The sequence below is a fragment of the Aedes albopictus genome, chromosome 1, assembly GCF_035046485.1.
Source record: "Aedes albopictus strain Foshan chromosome 1, AalbF5, whole genome shotgun sequence".
NCBI lineage: Eukaryota > Metazoa > Arthropoda > Insecta > Diptera > Culicidae > Aedes > Aedes albopictus.
The window spans coordinates 272549707-272572412 of NC_085136.1; the positions used below are offsets into that span (position 1 = coordinate 272549707).

Below are 22706 nucleotides of genomic sequence, written 5' to 3' on the forward strand. Positions count from 1 at the left end.
ATACTTACTCGTCACCAACTCGTACACGATCTTCCTGGGTTGACCGCGATCGCCATCCCTCGCGTGAATCGTCATCACAAGCGTGCCAATCTTGCTGTCCTCGTTGATGACCGCAGCTAGCGAACCTTGAAACACCGGCGGGCTGTTCTGGACGTCCTTTACGTGGATTTCTAGCCCGGCAGTGGCGTTGAACATCCCGTCGGTAGCATCCAGCAGTATCTGGTAGATCATCCGTTCGTTGTAGTCCAGCCGGCCTTTGAGTACCACCGCAGCCGTCAGCCGATCCTGGCCGCTCTCGATGGTTTCGATGGCGAACTTCTCGCAGGCATCCGGATTGAGAGGCTGTGGTATGCAGTTGACCAGCAGGTTATCTCCGACGGTGTCCCGATCGGTGACCAGGATGTCGCTGAATACGGTGGTGCCGGGCTTGGCATCCTCCAGGACTTCCGTTTCGTAGGGGACCTGTGGAATGGGTGGGAGAAGAAGGAGATGAATAAGGTCTGGTAATGACGTTCGTCAGAGATTTCAATCGAGTTTGATTAACAGATGTTTTTCATTTGGACTTCAAAAGCAGTCCCCAAAATTCATTATTTAGTTCAGAACCATTTCAACTACGGCAAGAAACTTTTGGGTCCCGTGTACATTCTTTGCTGCCTTTGCGTTCCTAGAGCATGGTCTTCGCTGTTCAACAGATAAAAAGGGCAGAAAATTGCCATCCAACCGAAAATTAGTTTTCGAATTACAACGAGGACGACCATCATTGCTGAAACTATTCCATCTCGAAGTCCAAGCACAAAAAAAGTAAATGAAGAAAGTTTCCCGGAAAGGATTCCTCAATAGCATCGCTGTTGCATCAGCGCATAGGACAAAATGAGTCATGAGGCCAAAATTTTGATGAACTTCATCATAACCTCGCCGATCTCTTTTGGTAGGGGTTGTCGTCGTCAAAGCAAAAATTAGAAAACCCTCATTTGAGTCCGACAACCAAAATAGTAGGAAAACTCCGCACAGAACAGTATGGGCGCTCTTTTGTGCATTTCTGTGCGGAGCGGATTCCCGGCCTTAATGGAAAACTTTTCCCCGAATGATTAATCTGGTTTCGGTTGATGGTGGGTCGGACGGTTGGTCCATTGGTCGAGTACACTTCCCACACACACAACAGTACCAAACCAATAGAATATAGCGATGTTCCGCACTTTTCCGTTGTTGCGTTGTTTGAAGTTCATCTGGCTGCCTGCCTGCTGCGCGATGGCAAACCAAACTCGAACCTCGAACCGTATCTCGCATCCCGTGTTACATATTGCTGCATTGCTTGCAGCTACTCGGTGGTGCTTGCTCTAGCTCGGGGGACCACTCGGTGAACCGACCGGAAAGTGAAACATTTCCCGCGGTTAGATGGAATGGAAAGGTATGCTGGTTTTGCGGAAGGAATGGTGGCTGCCCAGGAGGGAGGGAGCGGAAGAATTCATTCAAATTGGTGTTGCTGGGATAGGGATGATCAAGAAATTTACAATGATGATGATTGTTGAGTATAAAACATCAGCACAGGACATTAAGTCGGTCTTTTTTTTATAAATCTTTCCAAGTATTCTTTCAGGAATGCTTTGTGGATTTTCTCCAGGAATCCCTTGAGGATTTGTCTCAGCAAGTTTCTTCTAGAATCTTTCGAGAATGGCTTGCAGGAATCTCTCTACTCAGTTTCTTCACAGACTCTTTCAGTAGTTTCTATCGGAATTGCTGTTTCTGCTCTTTCATGAGTTGCTTTGGGAGTACCTCCCGGCTTTTTTCGGAACTCACAAGAGATACTCTGAGGTTTCGTCTAGAAACATTTCTAGACGTATTTCTGGGAGTTTCACCGACTTCCTCCTGGAATTCCGATGGAATTCCTCCCAAAATTCCGATGGAATTCCTCCTGAAATTCCGATGGAATTCCTCCTGAAATTCCGATGGAATTCCTCCTGAAATTCCCAGGGAATTCCTCCTGAAATTCCGATGGAATTCCTCCTGGAATTCGGATGGAATTCCTCCGGAATTCGGATGGAATTCCTCCTGGAATTCGGATGGAATTCCTCCTGAAATTCAGATGGAATTCCTCCTGGAATTCGGATGGAATTCATCCTGGAATTCCTCCATTGGAATTCCTCCTGGAATTCCGTTGGAATTCCTCCTGGAATTCCGTTGGAATTCCTCCTGGAATTCCGTTGGAATTCCTCCTGGAATTCCGTTGGAATTCCGTTGGAATTCCTCCTGGAATTCCGTTGGAATTCCTCCTGGAATTCCGTTGGAATTCCTCCTGGAATTCCGTTGGAATTCCTCCTGGAATTCCGTTGGAATTCCTCCTGGAATTCCGTTGGAATTCCTCCTGGAATTCCTCCTGGAATTAAGTTGGAATTCCTCCTGGAATTCCGTTGGAATTCCTCCTGGAAATCCGTTGGAATTCCTCCTGGAATTCCGTTGGAATTCCTCCTGGAATTCCGTTGGAATTCCTCCTGGAATTCCGTTGGAATTCCTCCTGGAATTCCGTTGGAATTCCTCCTGGAATTCCGTTGGAATTCCTCCTGGAATTCCGTTAGAATTCCTCCTGGAATTCCTCCTGGAATGCCGTTGGAATTTCTCCTAGAATTCCGTTGGAATTTCTCCTAGAATTCCGTTGGAATTCCTCCTGAAATTACGTTGGAATTCCTCCTGGAATTCCGCTGGAATTCCTCCTGGAATTCCATTGGAATTCCTCCTGGAAGTCCGTTGGAATTACTCCTCGAATTCCTTTGGAATTCCTCCTGGAATTCCTTTGGAATTCCTCCTGGAATTCCGTTGGAATTCCTCCTGGAATTCCGTTGGAATTCCTCTTGGAATTCCGTTGGAATTCCTCCTGGAATTCCGTTGGAATTCCTCCTGGAATTCCGTTGGAATTCCTCCTGGAATTCCGTTGGAATTCCTCCTGGAATTCCGTTGAAATTCCTCCTGGAATTCCGTTGGAATTCCTCCTGGAATTCCGTTGGAATTCCTCCTGGAATTCCGTTGGAATTCCTCCTGGAATTCCGTTGGAATTCCTCCTGGAATTCCGTTGGAATTCCTTCTGGAATTCCGTTGGAATTCCTTCTGGAATTCCGTTGGAATTCCTCCTGGAATTCCGTTGGAATTCCTCCTGGAATTCCGTTGGAATTCCTCCTGGAATTCCGTTGGAATTCCTCCTGGAATTCCGTTGGAATTCCTCCTGGAATTCCGTTGGAATTCCTCCTGGAATTCCGTTGGAATTCCTCCTGGAATTCCGTTGGAATTCCTCCTGGAATTCCGTTGGAATTCCTCCTGGAATTCCGTTGGAATTCCTCCTGGAATTCCGTTGGAATTCCTCCTGGAATTCCGTTGGAATTCCTCCTGGAATTCCGTTGGAATTCCTCCTGGAATTCCGTTGGAATTCCTCCTGGAATTCCGTTGGAATTCCTCCTGGAATTCCGTTGGAATTCCTCCTGGAATTCCGTTGGAATTCCTCCTGGAATACCGTTGGAATTCCTCCTGGAATTCCGTTGGAATTCCTCCTGGAATTCCGTTGGAATTCCTCCTGGAATTCCGTTGGAATTCCTCCTGGAATTCCGTTGGAATTCCTCCTGGAATTCCGTTGGAATTCCTCCTGGAATTCCGTTGGAATTCCTCCTGGAATTCCGTTGGAATTCCTCCTGGAATTCCGTTGGAATTCCTCCTGGAATTCCGTTGGAATTCCTCCTGGAATTCCGTTGGAATTCCTCCTGGAATTCCGTTGGAATTCCTCCTGGAATTCCGTTGGAATTCCTCCTGGAATTCCGTTGGAATTCCTCCTGGAATTCCGTTGGAATTCCTCCTGGAATTCCGTTGGAATTCCTCCTGGAATTCCGTTGGAATTCCTCCTGGAATTCCGTTGGAATTCCTCCTGGAATTCCGTTGGAATTCCTCCTGGAATTCCGTTGGAATTCCTCCTGGAATTCCGTTGGAATTCCTCCTGGAATTCCGTTGGAATTCCTCCTGGAATTCCGTTGGAATTCCTCCTGGAATTCCGTTGGAATTCCTCCTGGAATTCCGTTGGAATTCCTCCTGGAATTCCTCCTGGAATTCCGTTGGAATTCCTCCTGGAATTCCGTTGGAATTCCTCCTGGAATTCCGTTGGAATTCCTCCTGGAATTCCGTTGGAATTCCTCCTGGAATTCCGTTGGAATTCCTCCTGGAATTCCGTTGGAATTCCTCCTGGAATTCCGTTGGAATTCCTCCTGGAATTCCGTTGGAATTCCTCCTGGAATTCCGTTGGAATTCCTCCTGGAATTCCGTTGGAATTCCTCCTGGAATTCCGTTGGAATTCCGTTGGAATTCCTCCTGGAATTCCGTTGGAATTCCTCCTGGAATTCCGTTGGAATTCCTCCTGGAATTCCGTTGGAATTCCTCCTGGAATTCCGTTGGAATTCCTCCTGGAATTCCGTTGGAATTCCTCCTGGAATTCCGTTGGAATTCCTCCTGGAATTCCGTTGGAATTCCTCCTGGAATTCCGTTGGAATTCCTCCTGGAATTCCGTTGGAATTCCTCCTGGAATTCCGTTGGAATTCCTCCTGGAATTCCGTTGGAATTCCTCCTGGAATTCCGTTGGAATTCCTCCTGGAATTCCGTTGGAATTCCTCCTGGAATTCCGTTGGAATTCCTCCTGGAATTCCGTTGGAATTCCTCCTGGAATTCCGTTGGAATTCCTCCTGGAATTCCGTTGGAATTCCTCCTGGAATTCCGTTGGAATTCCTCCTGGAATTCCGTTGGAATTCCTCCTGGAATTCCGTTGGAATTCCTCCTGGAATTCCGTTGGAATTCCTCCTGGAATTCCGTTGGAATTCCTCCTGGAATTCCGTTGGAATTCCTCCTGGAATTCCGTTGGAATTCCTCCTGGAATTCCGTTGGAATTCCTCCTGGAATTCCGTTGGAATTCCTCCTGGAATTCCGTTGGAATTCCTCCTGGAATTCCGTTGGAATTCCTCCTGGAATTCCGTTGGAATTCCTCCTGGAATTCCGTTGGAATTCCTCCTGGAATTCCGTTGGAATTCCTCCTGGAATTCCGTTGGAATTCCTCCTGGAATTCCGTTGGAATTCCTCCTGGAATTCCGTTGGAATTCCTCCTGGAATTCCGTTGGAATTCCTCCTGGAATTCCGTTGGAATTCCTCCTGGAATTCCGTTGGAATTCCTCCTGGAATTCCGTTGGAATTCCTCCTGGAATTCCGTTGGAATTCCTCCTGGAATTCCGTTGGAATTCCTCCTGGAATTCCGTTGGAATTCCTCCTGGAATTCCGTTGGAATTCCTCCTGGAATTCCGTTGGAATTCCTCCTGGAATTCCGTTGGAATTCCTCCTGGAATTCCGTTGGAATTCCTCCTGGAATTCCGTTGGAATTCCTCCTGGAATTCCGTTGGAATTCCTCCTGGAATTCCGTTGGAATTCCTCCTGGAATTCCGTTGGAATTCCTCCTGGAATTCCGTTGGAATTCCTCCTGGAATTCCGTTGGAATTCCTCCTGGAATTCCGTTGGAATTCCTCCTGGAATTCCGTTGGAATTCCTCCTGGAATTCCGTTGGAATTCCTCCTGGAATTCCGTTGGAATTCCTCCTGGAATTCCGTTGGAATTCCTCCTGGAATTCCGTTGGAATTCCTCCTGGAATTCCGTTGGAATTCCTCCTGGAATTCCGTTGGAATTCCTCCTGGAATTCCGTTGGAATTCCTCCTGGAATTCCGTTGGAATTCCTCCTGGAATTCCGTTGGAATTCCTCCTGGAATTCCGTTGGAATTCCTCCTGGAATTCCGTTGGAATTCCTCCTGGAATTCCGTTGGAATTCCTCCTGGAATTCCGTTGGAATTCCTCCTGGAATTCCGTTGGAATTCCTCCTGGAATTCCGTTGGAATTCCTCTTGAAATTCCGTTGGAATTCCTCTTGGAATTCCGATGGAATTCCTCCTGGAATTCCGATGGAATTCCTCCTGGAATTCCGATGGAATTCCTCCTGGAATTCCGATGGAATTCCTCTTGGAATTCCGATGGAATTCCTCCTGGAATTCCGATGGAATTCCTCCTGGAATTCCGATGGAATTCCTCCTGGAATTCCGATGGAATTCCTCCTGGAATTCCGATGGAATTCCTCCTGGAATTCCGATGGAATTCCTCCTGGAATTCCGATGGAATTCCTCCTGGAATTCCGATGGAATTCCTCCTGGAATTCCGATGGAATTCCTCCTGGAATTCCGATGGAATTCCTCCTGGAATTCCGATGGAATTCCTCCTGGAATTCCGATGGAATTCCTCCTGGAATTCCGATGGAATTCCTCCTGGAATTCCGATGGAATTCCTCCTGGAATTCCGATGGAATTCCTCCTGGAATTCCGATGGAATTCCTCCTGGAATTCCGATGGAATTCCGATGGAATTCCTCCTGGAATTCCTCCTGGAATTCCGATGGAATTCCTCCTGGAATTCCGATGGAATTCCTCCTGGAATTCCGATGGAATTCCTCCTGGAATTCCGATGGAATTCCTCCTGGAATTCCGATGGAATTCCTCCTGGAATTCCGATGGAATTCCTCCTGGAATTCCGATGGAATTCCTCCTGGAATTCCGATGGAATTCCTCCTGGAATTCCGATGGAATTCCTCCTGGAATTCCGATGGAATTCCTCCTGGAATTCCGATGGAATTCCTCCTGGAATTCCGATGGCATTCCTCCTGGAATTCCGATGGAATTCCTCCTGGAATTCCGATGGAATTCCTCCTGGAATTCCGATGGAATTCCTCCTGGAATTCCGATGGAATTCCTCCTGGAATTCCGATGGAATTCCTCCTGGAATTCCGATGGAATTCCTCCTGGAATTCCGATGGAATTCCTCCTGGAACTCCGATGGAATTCCTCCTGGAATTCCGATGGAATTCCTCCTGGAATTCCGATGGAATTCCTCCTGGAATTCCGATGGAATTCCTCCTGGAATTCCGATGGAATTCCTCCTGGAATTCCGATGGAATTCCTCCTGGAATTCCTACTGGAATTCCTACTGGAATTCCTACTGGAATTCCTACTGGAATTCCTACTGGAATTCCTACTGGAATTCCTACTGGAATTCCTACTGGAATTCCTACTGGAATTCCTACTGGAATTCCTACTGGAATTCCTACTGGAATTCCTACTGGAATTCCTACTGGAATTCCTACTGGAATTCCTACTGGAATTCCTACTGGAATTCCTACTGGAATTCCTACTGGAATTCCTACTGGAATTCCTACTGGAATTCCTACTGGAGTTCCTACTGGAATTCCTACTGGAATTCCTACTGGAATTCCTACTGGAATTCCTACTGGAATTCCTACTGGAATTCCTACTGGAATTCCTACTGGAATTCCTACTGGAATTCCTACTGGAATTCCGATGGAATTCCTACTGGAATTCCGATGGAATTCCTACTGGAATTCCGATGGAATTCCTACTGGAATTCCGATGGAATTCCTACTGGAATTCCGATGGAATTCCTACTGGAATTCCGATGGAATTCCTACTGAGAATTCATCCTGTTATTTCGTTGGAATTTCTTCTGGAATTCCGTTGGAATATTTCCTGGAATTTCGTTGGACTTTCTCCTGGAGTTTCGTCGGAATTTCGTTGGAATTTCTTCTGCAGTTCCATCGGAATTTCTCCTGGACTGATGTTGGATTTTCTCATGAAATTCCGCTGGAATTCATCCTCGATATTCATTGGAATTCTTCCTAGAATTTCGTTGGAATTTCATAAGGTTCTCCTTGAGTTGCTAATAGTCTTCTGTTAGAATTTATCAATTCTCATTCAATTTTGTTGGAGTTTCATTGAATGTTCTCCTTGAGTTTCTATTTTAATTTCATTGGAATTTCTCAAAGAATTGCATTGGAACTCCTTCTTCATTTACATTGAAATTCCTATTGGAGTTTCGTAGGAATCCTTCCTGAAATTCTAATGGAATGTATCATGGAATTCCGCTGGAATACTCGCTGGAATTCCTCCAGAAATTCTATTGGATTTTCTCCTGGAATTACGTTGGAATTCTTCCTGAAATCGCGTTGGAATTTCTCCTAGAATTTCTTTAAAATTTCTTCTGAAACTCCATTCGATTTTTTCCTGGAATTTCTTAATAATTCTCCTACAACTCCGTTCAAAGTTTTACTAGAATTCCTTTTGAATTCCGTTTGAACTCCCTCCTACCTCTTGAAATTCTGTTAGAATTTCATTGGAATTTCTTATGGAATTCCTGCTGGTAGAAAAAACAGAATAGGTATCCCTATCACCCTCAAAACTCGCGCATACTTCATTATTTGCAGCATCCGGAAGCAAACATGACAGGGCCAGCCACACTGATTCAGCTGGTGCGAGAAACATGAAGAAACTCTCTCTAGCAGCCAGCAACTCTCCATTCCGCGCAGGGAACGAACAACTCCCAGGAAAAACCCTTTCCCGATAGCTCTGCCACCACCTCTCCGGAAACTCCCCTCTCAGCCCACCGCCGCCGTCACCGCCCGTAGGATTACATCATTTGAATAACAATTAGGAACGAGCAAATTAAATAGTACTCGCCAGCGTCTCCTTGCTTCCGCCCTCTTCACCGCCGTCCATCAGTCAGAACAGGAGCAAAATTGAAAAATTACTTCCTGCCAGCGGCAAACCTCGGTCTGGCTGCCGGGATTCAGGCGCTCCAGCTGGACGACGACGCCGACTGACGACGTGTTGAAGACTCGCCGGAAATGGATTTTGCCACGAACATGAATCGGCATCGCCGCCATGCCATTCATTGGTGGTGATGGGTGCTCGGTTTAATTGGTACCCCGGCGATGGTTGAATGAGTTCGATGGTTGGCGATGGCGGGGCTGAAGGCGAAGGCGAGCCGGCGATGATGAGGTGAGGTTGTTTTAATTGTTACTTTTCGATGATGAGACTCCCGGGTTTTCCATTGAAGCGATAATTGATTCGGACGTGTGCCAACCCCAAAGTGATCAATCAACCACTCACTCACCGCTCACATCGTTAACCGACGACGACGACGACGACGACGTCGAGGCACACGGTAGTGGGACGCTTTTCGATTCAAGCGATTCCAGGATCCGTTGTCAACGCCCCCGCGCATTGATTGAATCATAATGAATTTACCCCTCCCAGCTGGTATCCTTTTCCCCGGTTTTTCTCGATACTTACATTGCGAAACTCCGGTGGGTTGTCGTTTTCGTCCAGGACAATTATCGTGATGGGAACGTTGACCACGTTGTCGTTCTCGGAGTCAATTCCCGTGGAGCTGACGCGATCCTTGATGGTCACCGAGAAGGACAGGGTGTCCTGGTCCTGAAAAAAGGAAAACGAGGGAATATTTTTAATTCATTCGATAGGTACATGTTAACTTGTGAAAATTCAAGCTCGGACCGCGGCAATTCTATTGATTTTCAACTCGACTCATCAAATATTCAGCTGTTGAACGCGGTACCACTTTTGCTGGAGTGGTGCTTTTTCCACGAATCAAATGCTCTTCAAAAATAATATTTTCGTATGTGATGAACCGAGAAGGCAAAGCAAGGTGCAAAAAATATTTCCCTCTCGTAGGCAAATACAGCAGAAGTGGTTTCCACGAATTTGATGCCGAAAAAAGTGTTCCCGGTGCAGGCCGGATGGCGTTCCGGTCTGGTGAATGTGGGCGCTTAATTGGCGAATTTTGGTAGGAATATTCTGAACTCAAAGCAAAAACAAATATAATTCGGTAAAAGGTTGAAATAGCACCACACAACTCATAGCTGAGTAATTCAACATGAGTAAATTAGAGCCTATGTATGAAAAAACCTTTAAATCTGTTATAGACGAACCCCCACTTCATTGAGGGCCACATTGACGGCCATATAACCTTTACACTTCAGGGACAGTTTAAAATAGTACAGGAAAGATCTCATGGTTTGATTTTTATCCGTGCATTATTCCACGGTATAGGAAAATATTCAAAGATTGTTTGCTTACATTTCCCATTGAACCTGAACTCCCTTAAATAGGGTAGGTAATCAAAATTTGAACCAAATTGCAGCTTTCTGAAGCAGTGCAAATTTTAAGTGATTTTTTCTCCCACATGGGAATAATTTACTACGGCAAAATTGTATGCACATGAAAGCCACGGGTATAAGCTTTCTGTTAAATAGTAAAAACTTTGTATTTGCACCGAATTTCATTAAAATATTTGATTTTTCATCAACAATGATTTTAATCTTAATTTGAACCATCGTAATCATAATTTGAACCAATTTTAATCTTAATTTGAACTACTGGCGGCAGCAGCTCGAGCAACTCCCAAAACAGCCAATTCCATGCTAAACAATGAAAAATCACATGAATCTGCTAATTCTCATACCTATTTTTCATAAGGCAGTGGAATTTCAACTCAGAATGTTCGGAATTCTTTAGGAATTTGGAAACTAAATTTGGATTTTTTCATCCCCCAAGAGTAAACAAAGCAACCACTAGCGCAATCTACAGGCCAACACTAGAAGCTCACCACCGTTTACTAGTTCAAATTTAGATTACAAATGGTTCAACTTAAGGAGAAACTTCAGAGAGTACCAATATGGCTGCCACAATGGCCGAGTTGGACCCCTACTCACGTTTTCAAGAGCACAAATCTTAAAAATTCGTAAACAGATGCGGTCGATTTGGAAAAGCTGCCTCTTTTTGCAAGTGAGCAAAGCCAGGATAATCAAGTGCGACTTGGTTCGATGCTTCGTTCGTCAGATTTGTGCCTCTAAAGTTTGTATGCGAAATTGCAATGGTCTTTCTTGATGTTTCACCTTAAGATAACATTCTCCATGTAAGAATCACTTAAATTTGATAATTTTAGGACAAATAATGCGGAATATTATTCGGTTGGTCGATTTTACGATAAATAAGCTTTCATTTGACGTGTTCACATATTGCGTGTGATACAATGCATGAGCTGTACGAGTGCACCGAAAATGTGCTTTCTCTTGGGGGAAATGGGTGAAATCACAGTGATTTTTCAATTGCCTGTTTTCCATGACAAAAACGCTTTTTTCAATGCTTTTAAAGTCCATGTTATCAGGTTATATTACGGAAAGCTGTTTAACATCTTTTTCGGGACAATATTTGCCTGAAAAGTACGTCGTTTTAATGAATTTTTAAATGGTTCAAATTAAGATTACAATTTGACTAGTTCAAAGTTTGATTTCTTACCCTAATAATAAATGTAACGGAGGTCGGGAACTCTAATGTTGAATGTATCATTAAGCTAGCTCATCCTAATACTGACCGATTCTCACACTAGGTAGTTGAAATTTTTATTTATCTACACTGGAACCTCTTTTTGTGCACATGGCTGGAGGATGCATAAATTGGAAAAGGCAGAAAAAGTGGTAAATTTGTGCACAAATCATGTTTTGGGCTTTAACGAGGGAATCTTATTCGCGAAAACAGGTCTTGCTCCTGGGCATTTGAGGTGGGACTAAGAGGGTTTCCAGGAGGTTCCCAGAGAGCCCAAAAAAGGGGGTTCCAAGGGGCTACAGGGCTATTTCAGGGAGTTGTTTCAGAGGATTTTAGGAGCCTTTGAAAAGCGTTCTGTCAGGATTTGAGGGCGTTTCAATAGGATTACGGGGAATCCAGAGCATTTCAATAATATTAAAGAGGTTTCAGGGACAATTCAGGGGTTCTCAGGAGCCTTTAAAGGCCGTTGCATGGGGTTTGATGAGCGTTTCAATATATTTCAGAGTAATATCAGAGAGTTTAATGCTGATTCAGGAACATTTTATAGGCGTTCCTAGAGGTTTAAGGGGCGTTTGAAAGCATTTAAGGGGCATTTCAAAGGATTTTAGGTGGGTTTCAAGAATGAAGCCTATTAAAGGCGTACAAAGGGAGTTTCAGAGGCATTTCAAATTGATTATGACGATTTTGAAGGTGTTTTGATAGGGGCGGTTTCAGGGGCGTTTCGAGGCATTTCAGCCAGGGTCGTATTAGGGTGTTTCAAGAACATCTTTGAACCAAAGAGCATTTCAAAGGCGCTTTAAAAGATATTGTAATGGGGTCTCTGAAAATCCTCTGGAGCTTCCAACAGTGTTGCATTTGAACTGAACGCGAGCCAAAAATGATCTGAACGCGTTCAATTTTTTTAACGTGAACGCAGTAAACATTGAACTTGCGTGTCAGAGATTTTCACTGCTCAAGAACGTCCGTTCAGATCCCCATTCGGCTCAATGTTCTAATGCACTATTTTATCGATATGTAAAGCTAATGAATCGGTCCAGTCGTCCAGAGCTCCGTAGAAATCAGACTTCATGGAACATGGCCCTTTACTGTACCACATAACACCATATTAGTAATACGTATATACATTGCATTGTGGTCGTGATTGTGGGGTTGGGAAGGGAGCGGATCGAAACGTCCGGGGTGACAACGCCTCGGTCCTTGGATGCTTGGATGCGTCATCATATCCTCCTAACCAGTCTTGTGCATTATTACCATCATAACACAAAAAAGCCGCAACATCAACATTTCCCTTCTTCCTCCATCAACGCTACAGCCGACCGTCTCTATGCTGCTATCGAACACATTCGAGACGAACGCATTGATACGGTGGCTGCCGCCGCCACGCTCTTTCTCTGCAAATCTCTTGAGTAGCCGAACGCTTCTTAACCGTCGTTCCGACGCAGAGCTATTTCACTCACTGCTGGGTGACTCTCGCCTGAAAATGCCAGGATGAGGGTCAATTTGTTAAGTAGTATTGCATGGCGCAGAAAACACAAACATAGCACGCCCTATGAATAGAATGCAAAGCGTAGAACAAAAACTCGCTTCGGTGTTTCATCGTGTGGTTCGAAAACAAGAGACGATCGCTGCTGTTGGATGTGGTTGACTCTGCATTGAACGAGGGTTGGCTTGAATGGCTTTTGCGTGAATCGATTATGTTTTGATGGACTGCGTTTGTCGTATGAAGTGATGGTTAGAGCGAGTGTCATTCGACATTGACCATCCTGAAACTGCACAACCCTGCTCCTAACGCCTTCGCTCCTAGGACTTTGTGACGCATACACTCGTTGTTGCACGGAAAAATGCGCCATACGACTTAGGACATTGTGGCATCGGGCATTCAGATTCTGCACCGAAAGGATTATCCGCAATCCACGGTGACCGGACCGGTTCCCCCTCACAATAGAAGGTCAGATTCTGAATCCAATGAGCCCAAGATTGCAAGATTTGGCGAAAAAATGGCAGAAATATGACCATTTCAGTTTAGCGGGTACCAGGATACCATGTTAGCATGTTGGCATTATTCTGGTGCAGTTCTTGCTCATTGTTCAAGGTGCGTTCAATTTCGAGCTCGCACGCGTTCCAAGTTTTGAACTGAACAATGTTCAAATCGTTCTGATCGCAGCGTGCCGAATTTGGACATGAACGCAAATTGATCGCGTTCAAATGCAACACTGACTTCCAGGAATGCCTCCAAGATCCCCTCGGACTCCATGGAACGCACCTAAGACGCTCCGAAACCCCCGAAAACTCCTCCGTAACGCCTCTGCATTCCGCCGTAAATGCTATAAAGCTTTCTTAAATGCTTCCAAAATCCCCCTTAAACCCCCTCGGGCCCCATGTAACGCATCTGAGACATCCCCGAAAACGCCTACGTAATGCGTCTGAATCCCGACGAAAATGCTCTGATACTTCCTGAAATGCCTTCGAAACCCCCTTTAGACTCACTCGGATACCGTGTAACGCACGTGAGATCCTCGGAAAACCCCGAAAACTACAGGTACCTAAAAACCCATCGAAAATCCTCTGAAATAACTCTTTCGAAAAACCCTCTGACCCCCCTGAGATCTCCTGGTACCCAACTGGTGTGGCGGTACCACGAATATTTGAATTATAAGATGAACTAATAAATGAAGTTGTACAAAATATGATATAGTCCATTGAATTACCCCCTGTAAATATTCCACTCAAGTTGAGTGAAATCGAATAAGAGTTCATGTGTTCATTTGCTCCACTCCGCATACCAAAAACAGAATGAGTGCCCTGTGTAATTCTGGCGCCGAGCGTAAAGCGACAGCCAAATCTAAAATCGAGTCTGTGCTTCGGGCATCGACCGGGGTTCAAGTATCGTTGACCCCTCAATTCTTTTATTGATGTTCGGGAGGGATACGAGTTGATTGATCGGGTCTTCAGAGGGAAATGGAATGCTTTCTCCGGACGGGTAGAGAAAGTGGTGTGTGTGAAGGCGATTTTTGACCTTCGCGAAATTCCACTTCGTGGATTTCGCGTTATTTCCGGCGACGAAGATTTTCATATCTCGCGCCTATTCTGAGGATCTTAGAACTTGACTCGTCCACTTCGTTCTGGACTGCGGAAGAGGCGAGATCGGTCCCAGTAAAGTTCCGCGCCGTGGTGTGAGGTTCAAAGTGAACTTAGTGAAACGTGAAATTACTTTGAAATTTTCTAATTTAGATTTTCTCCCAAATTCCCTCCAATAGCTAGTTAGGCAAAGTCTAGTGCCGTATTAGTGCGTTGTGCGATTAGGCGGTTTTTGAGTGCGACCCGAGCAGAAGGGAATAACAACAGCATAAGAAAATGTGTTATTTTGGCAAAATAACTGGGTAATGAAATAAGTTATTTTCATGTTAACAAATTATGTTATAAACTTAGCTGTCATAAGCGGCAAAATAACAAAAATCATAACAAAAAAATGTTCCTGGAAGACCAATTTAATAACATGTTTTGTAAGTTCGATAACAACATAATAACAATGAATTTGGGAAATATTTCAATAACAAATGTTGTTATTTGAAAGATATTGATAACAATCCGAAGGCAAAATTAGTTATGATTAGTTTAATGTCACATAGTAAAAGTTCGGACAGCGGCACGCGTGTAAATCAAACGGATACCGCTGTCCGATCACTTTTGCACATTTTTCAACGCCTTGTCACGCCCAGGCCTGTGAATGAAAACATTTTGTACTTTGTACACGTAAAATTCTGCATATTAGTAGTTCCGTGTCAAAAATTCAGCTCAATCCACCAAAGCAAATCATAGTTACAGCATCTCAAACATGGCCATTTTGTATAAAAATCGGCGTTTGTCCGATCAATTATGCACTACAGTGTACGTAACTAAATACTAAAAAAGGAACATAAAACAGGTCATAATTATCGAAGTGTTTACAAAATAATAAACTGAAATGCTCGTTCAGTCCTAATTAGAGGAACTAATTAAATCATACACAAGGTATGCTGTATACAATGGGTTGTAAACAAAATCTTGAATGATGTAGTTTCAATTTCAAAACTTGTTATTGTTGTGCTATTGTTTATTAAATATTTGTACACTCTCAATAGTATAATAATAAAATTTGTTCCATAACAAAACATATGATTAAAATATTGTTTTATGGGTGTATATCAATAGCTTGATCATAACAAAATAAGATTGTCAAACAAAACATGTTATGGAAAACTTATGCCTTGATAAGTTAATAATAACAAAACAAGATATAAAAACAGATTATGTGATTTGATAGTTATTAGTTTGATATTCCCCTCTGCTCGGGGAGTGTTGAACCTTGGATGCGACAGGTAATGAAGGTGTTTTAATATGTGCAAATAGTGCAAATAAATCACGTGTCGTGCAACGGCATTTTTTGAACAGGTTCGTGGCAAGTTGCGAGGCCCGTCACACCACACCCCCAAAGTCAGCGACCGTTTTCGACCCCGCTTTCCAGCTTCGGAGTTTGGCCCGGCGATACACGTGGGCCGGAGAGGGAAGCGAACGTCATTACCGCGCCCTTGGCAGGGCGGCAACACGTAGTCCGGTTTCGGATCGGCAACCATACCGTGAAAGAGTAGATCAGTCAAGTTTTCGAAGAAAAAGTTTTCAAGCGAGCACCGACCGGTTTCGAACCGGAGTCCCCCGCGTGAGGAGCACGCTCGCTACCTCGACGCCACCGCTGGTGACGACCAGTGAATCGACGGCTGTATCCCGTCGGAGAAGACCACGAACCTCGTGTGAGGCGCCGTGGAGCACGACCACCGCATGATCCCGTAGCAGAGGGAGCAGGAGTCACCGCGTGTCAACCACGTGACTCGCCAGCAGTAGCCACAAGCAACCGCCGATGCCTCCACACCAGTAACGTTACAAACCGTGAGTACTCTTTTTTCCTTTCCCATGCGCATGGTGAATTTCGCCCCTAGTCTGGTCAAACCGCTAGCGTGGCCCCACCGATCTTTTTTTCCGCGCCCTACCGTTCGCCTGCTTATGCGAAGTAGTCGGCTGCTATAAATTGCACGTTTTTTGCAAATAAACACCGAAAGTCGCACCGCACGTTAGATTGACCGCACGACAAAGAGAAGAGAGAGGTTAGAGAGCAAAGAGGGAATGAATTAGCTAGGCCTAGGTTAAATGAATTGATATCGATAAAGTAGAAGAAGCAAAGGGATGGAAATTGTAATAAATGAACTGAAATAGATATGGAATTGGTTTTCAATGCGATCGAATAAATGGGTAGTTTGTGCATAAGTGTCGTTGAGTCGTTATTTTTAATGGGAGAGATCTAGAGAGGTAAATGTAGAAGGGATTTCACGTTTCCGGTCGTTTTTTTAGGTTTTGAGATAATTTTCTGGGGAGGTTGGCCCTGAATCCAACCGAGGGACATTTCTTCAATCGAACGAAGATTCGTTCGAGGTGTTTGGGTCTTGTTTTCCCGTGATGATAACCGTCGCGAGTTTTACTTTGTCGCCGGCGGAAATCAATTTCACGTACACCAATTTCTTTAATTGCACGACTTCGGTCGTGAGGCATTTCGTTTCCCTGATCAGCCAGCTCGTTTCCCGCCCATTCATTTGGGAAAAACTTGAACCCTACCCTGAAGGGTCTCAATAAGGTCGGGCAACCATCAATCTTGCTAAGTGGTCTCCCTCGGGAGTGGCGCTTAAGCCATTTTTACTTGTCACCGGGAAACTCGCAAGGCTGTCGGGTTACACTGGGACCCCATGGGACCCCTTGAAACGCCCCTGTAACCTCCCTTTGCGCTTCTTCATAAACACTCCCTGGGCACCGTTGCAATAGTTACCGTTATTATTGATTTTCCTTATGCATTAATTGGTTCTAAATGACTTTGCCTCTTTTTATGCAGGGCATGCAAAACGTTTATAAATTAAAATTGTGCAAAAATAACCTGCATGTAAAGAGGTTTTAGCTAGGGTTTTAGTGTGTTACAAATTTCATTAGGTTTCATGGAAGCTTCAGAAGGGTTTCGCATGGATTCCACGGATCTTCTAAGGGGGGTTTCGGGTATATTTTAGAGGCGTATTAAGGCTTTTCAGGGAAGTTGAAGAGGGTTCTGAAGGAATTTCCGCTGTATTGAAGGGACGCTCCTGAAATCCCCTGAACGTCTCTGTGATTCCTTGAGACCCCTAGAACATCCTAGAACGCATCTGAAACCTCTCGGATCCACCTAAATCATGCCTGGAACTATTCTGAATGCGCTTGAGAACCTTGGGACCATTGAGATCCCTGGAACACTCCTGCAGCACCAATAAATCAGCGGGAACAACTCTGAAACCCCTGTAACGCCACTGAAATCAACTTGAATGTTAACGAAAGCCCTTAAAACGCCTTGGAAGGCCTCTGAAAACTTCTTTAAGAACCCTGAAACCTCTTGAGATCTCTTGAAACCTCTTGCAGCGCCATGAAACGCCTCTTAAGCTTCTGGAACGCTGCTGAAGTGCCCTGGAATGTCTCTGAAATCCCCTGTAATGTCCTTGGAACACTCATTATTTCTGTCGAAATCCCCTTAAACGCACCTGAATCCCCCCAAAAAGATCCTGAAACCCCCTGAAATGTCCTGGCATCTCCTTGGAACACCACTCGCAATGTCCCTGAAATCCCTGGAACACGCATGGAATGCTCCTGAAACCCCCTAAGGGCCTGTCCATAAACTACATTGACTAAGAAGGGGGAGGTTTCTCTGGCCAAAATCTACGCACCATACAAATTTCGAAAATTTTGTGTGGACAAAAGTCTGCGAGATGGAGGGGGTCTGAGATGGCCAAAAATGAGACTACGTAGTTTATGGACAGCGCCTAAGACCATCTGGAATACCCCTGACACTGGAACGCCCTTAAAACTCCCCTGAAATCGAAGAAAAAAATCTGGCAGTAATGCTAGTATTCAACAATTGGATACTGGATGCTGATAAATGTAAGACTCTGAATTACTAACTGGATCGACAAATCGGCCTTCGATATTTCTTTCGGCGGACACTCCAAATTTTCTCGTTATAACTCGCGGCGGAATACTCAAGAACCCGGACGGTAGATGAAAAAACGCCCAGTGTTTTCAGTTTCTTATACAGTACTACATTATTCTCTATTTTCTACTGATAAATACATGCAACAATGATAAATAAAATATATATTTTAATGAATACACTACATCCATTTCACATTGTTTCAGTAATCTGTGATGAAAAAGTTTTGGTTTTTGAGGAATAAAATGATTTCTGAAACGCCTAGGCCTGAAAGACTGTAGAGGTCTCTATGTACTTTCATAGGTGTCCAACTAATCTTCCTTTCCCATTCCTCAGCTGTCGCAAGGACGTGGCCAGGACAGCACTCGACCGTTGGAGGATTGCGTCAATCTTGTCTAAGAGTCAGAGATTAGTCCCAAATCTTTGTGCTTTGGTAACGGACAGGAAGGATGCAACCCTCATAACAGCGATCCAGGGCTGTACCACCTACGAATTTGTGCGACTTGCTTAATGCTAATGCTAATGCTAATGCTAATAAAATGATTTCTGATGAGATTGGGGAAATTGTTTAAAAATTGGGTATGACAGAATAAAAGATCCACTTAGCAATTAATTCTGAAACATCAAAATTTCGCCAAGTTTTCACACGTTTTGCTTCTTGGTTTATGCTTTTGTGTTGTCTTTGACATGTGAAATTTATTTTGACATAAGTTTCATCAATTTTAGGGTGATATGGGCGAGTTTAATTTTCATGGTTAATATAATAGGTAATTGTTTTTGGCGAACGACTGGAACTATGATAATCGGAGGAATTTGGCACTCTCAGTCTTACAAAATCAAACGATTTATTTTAATCTGCCCGACGTTTCGGCCATGGGATGTGGCCTTTTTCAAGGGAAAATTGGTCTATCGTTTTCGTCCTAAATTGTCTGCTTTTGTGGTTGTCGGTTGGTCATGATCTGGGCTTTTTTGTGGTGATTTTGTGGTAACTTTTTCCATCAACTTTTCACAGTACTACTTGATCTAACCAACGACTGTTTCAAAATCATGATCATGACCAACCGACAACCACAAAAACAGACAATTTAGGACGAAAACGATAGACCAATTTTCCCTTGAAAAAGGCCACATCCCATGGCCGAAACGCCGGGCAGATTAAAATAAATCGTTTGATTTTGTAAGACTGAGAGTGCCAAATTCCTCCGATTATAATAGGTAAAATTTTCCCTAAACTACAGAAGCTATCTGTAAGCAAGAATGTATGCTATTAATTCACAATACAACAATAATTCAGCTTGCATACATACAGGAATGTACTTTGTTGGACAATTTTCATGAGTATTGGTCGACTAATGCAAATAAATGCACAGCACATGTTATGAAGATTATTAAGGATTATTTGATATTATTTGATACTATTTGATAACTCAAAACACTCTCACGAGAAGCACTGGTGAGAGCACTACACTGGGTCATTACCAAGATTTAGGAGGAGGAAGTATTACCGAAGGAATGGATGGAAGGTATCGTGTGTCCCATCTACAAAAAGGGCGACAAGTTGGATTGCGGGAACTACCGCGCGATCACACTACTGAGCGCTGCCTACAAGATACTCTCTCAAATTTTATGCCGCCGTCTATCACCGATTGCAAGAGAGTTCGTGAGACAATATCAGGCTGGATTTATGGGTGAACGCGCCACAACGGATCAGATGTTCGCCATCCGCCAGGTGTTGCAGAAATGCCGCGAATACAACGTGCCCACACATCACTTGTTCATCGATTTCAAATCGGCGTATGATGCAATCGATCGAGAACAGCTATGGCAGATTATGCACGAATACGGATTCCCGGATAAACTGATACGGTTGATCAAGGCGACGATGGATCGAGTGATGTGCGTAGTTCGAGTATCAGGGACACTCTCGAGTCCCTTCGAATCTCGCAGAGGGTTACGGCAAGGTGATGGTCTTTCGTGCTTGCTGCTCAACATTGCTTTGGAGGGTGTAATAAGAAGAGCGGGGATAAACACGAGTGGGACGATTTTCACGAAGTCCGTTCAGCTGCTTGGTTTCGCCGATGATATTGATATTATTGCTCGTAAATTTGAGACGATAGCGGAAACGTACATCCGACTAAAGAGTGAAGCCAGACGAATCGGATTAGTCATTAATGTGTCGAAGACAAAGTACATGATGGCAAAGGGCTCCAGGGAGGAATCACCACGCCCGCCACCCCGAATTTATATCGACGTTGATGAAATCGAGGCGGTTGAAGAATTCGTATACTTTGGCTCACTGGTGACCGCCGACAACGACACCAGCAGAGAAAATCAGAGGCGCATCGTGGCAGGAAATCGTTCTTACTTTGGACTCCGCAGAACTCTACGATCGAATAAAGTTCGCCGTAACACGAAGTTAACCATCTACAAAACGCTGATTAGACCGGTCGTTCTCTATGGGCACGAAACATGGATCCTACGTGCAGAGGACCAACGCGCCCTTGGAGTTTTCGAACGAAAGGTGTTGCGTACCATCTACGGCGGAGTGCAGATGGAATACGGGACTTGGAGAAGGCGAATGAACCACGAGCTGCATCAGCTGCTGAGAGAACCAACCATCGTCCATACCGCGAAAATCGGGAGGCTACGGTGGGCGGGTCATGTCATCAGGATGTCGAATAGCAACCCGACTAAAATGGTTCTCGAGAGTCATCCGACCGGTTCAAGAAGACGTGGAGCACAGCGAGCTAGATGGGTCGACCAAGTGGAGGACGATCTGCGGACCCTACGCAGAGTGCGGAGACAAACAGCCATGGACCGAGTGGAATGGAGGCGGCTACTATGTACAGCAGAAGCCACCCCGGCCTCAGCCTGATCGGTAAGGTAAGTATGTATATTAGTATGGGACAATTATCAAATTCTCGCTCCAGTTGACTTTTTTGATTCCTTTTAGGTCCCATATCGACTGTGCAAAATTTCAGCGCAATCGGTGAAACTATAATTTAGCGCAAGCGGTTCAAAGTTTTCATAGGATTAACTATGGGAAAAGTTGCACTTTCAAATAAAAATTCCCAGAGGTCGCCCCTTGTCTCCTTAATTCAAATCGATCAATGCTTCTTGTAGAAAAATCATTTATGAAACTTTCCTCCGAAGACCGCAAAACGATTGGATGCTTGTGGAAAAAGTTATTGATTTATTACCGATTAGTGATCCAACGAACGGCTTTTTGTTTTGTTTTATTAGCAGCACTGTACCTGCTGCCTTGGCTGCTGCTGTTTCTGGGGGTGGTGATGCCTCCCGCCACCCCATGCTACAACGGCAGCAGCAGTGCTGCTGATAAAACAAAACAAAAAGCCGTTCGTTGGATCACTAATCGGTAATAAATCAATAACTTTTTCCACGAGCATCCAATCGTTTTGCGGTCTTCGAAGGAAAGTTTCATAAATGATTTTTCTACAAGAAACGTTGATCGATTTGAATTAAGGAGACAAGGGGCGACCTCTGGGAATTTTTATTTGAAAGTGCAACTTTTCCCATAGTAAATCCTATGAAAACTTTGAACCGCTTGCGCTAAATTATAGTTTCACCGATTGCGCTGAAATTTTGTACAGTTCATATGGGACCTAAATGGAATCAAAAAAGTCGACTGGAGCGAGGATTTATTTTTTCCATACAAGCGAGTCCCATACTAATGTATATTCCATTGGAACTAGGTAGTCAGTTTTTTCAATTGCTTAAGATGGTTTACTAGAAATTTTGGATCTTCGCGTGAATTTTGGAAGAACTCCCGTGTAAATTCACCAAGGAATCTAAATCTCTGTAAAATAAATAGCCCAGAGATGCCAAATAAAGATTGTTGTTAATCTCTCCCCGATTTCTTAGAAAATTAGAAGAGTTTTAAACGCAATTCTTGGAAAGAAATGTAGGAAAAAATAGCGAAATATTGAAGAAATGTCTGAAAAATTAAGTATCAATAGTAGTTTGAAAACTTGCAAGAGTTTTAGGTTAAAAATTTTTAGTCTGAATTTCTTGAGATAAATATCCCTATTTCCGGCCGGAGCACTACGAAATGCGTGGAAGTAACGGTACGTTTGAGAAGAGGCTCGTTCAGAACGCAGGCAGCATCAATAAAGCATCCGATAGACACAACCAACAAAGCAATAACAACCAACAAAATCCTATTCGGTAGTTCAGTATGCCCACTGAGGTTCTTCCAGTAACCAGAAGGATGCTCCAGGTGTTTGATAAACGGCCACCTGGCTGGAAGGCAATGAACAGAAGAACGTTGTGCAGAAGCTGCGATTAGGAAGGTCACAAGTCGCTAGAGTAGGTTGTCAAGCTATCGCAACAGGAGGCCCTAGATGTCTGGCCTTTAAGCAGGTGCGAGGTACTACACCACAGTGGAGATAACTCAACTGAACCTCAACTACTG

The 22706-nt window shown here is 44.2% G+C and overlaps 1 protein-coding gene across 3 annotated transcripts in view; it reads right to left on the reverse strand.

Annotated features, from left to right (window-relative positions):
• Positions 1 to 22706, reverse strand: part of LOC109400937 (cadherin-87A) — a 1070191-nt gene that overhangs the window by 218483 nt on the left and 829002 nt on the right. For all 3 annotated transcript variants that reach the window (XM_062846776.1, XM_062846777.1, XM_062846778.1), the window contains 2 exons: positions 9193 to 9336; positions 9 to 462 (listed from right to left, as the gene is read on the reverse strand). In XM_062846776.1, coding sequence (XP_062702760.1) covers positions 9 to 462; positions 9193 to 9336 — 598 coding nt within the window. The remainder of the gene's footprint in view (positions 1 to 8; positions 463 to 9192; positions 9337 to 22706) is intronic.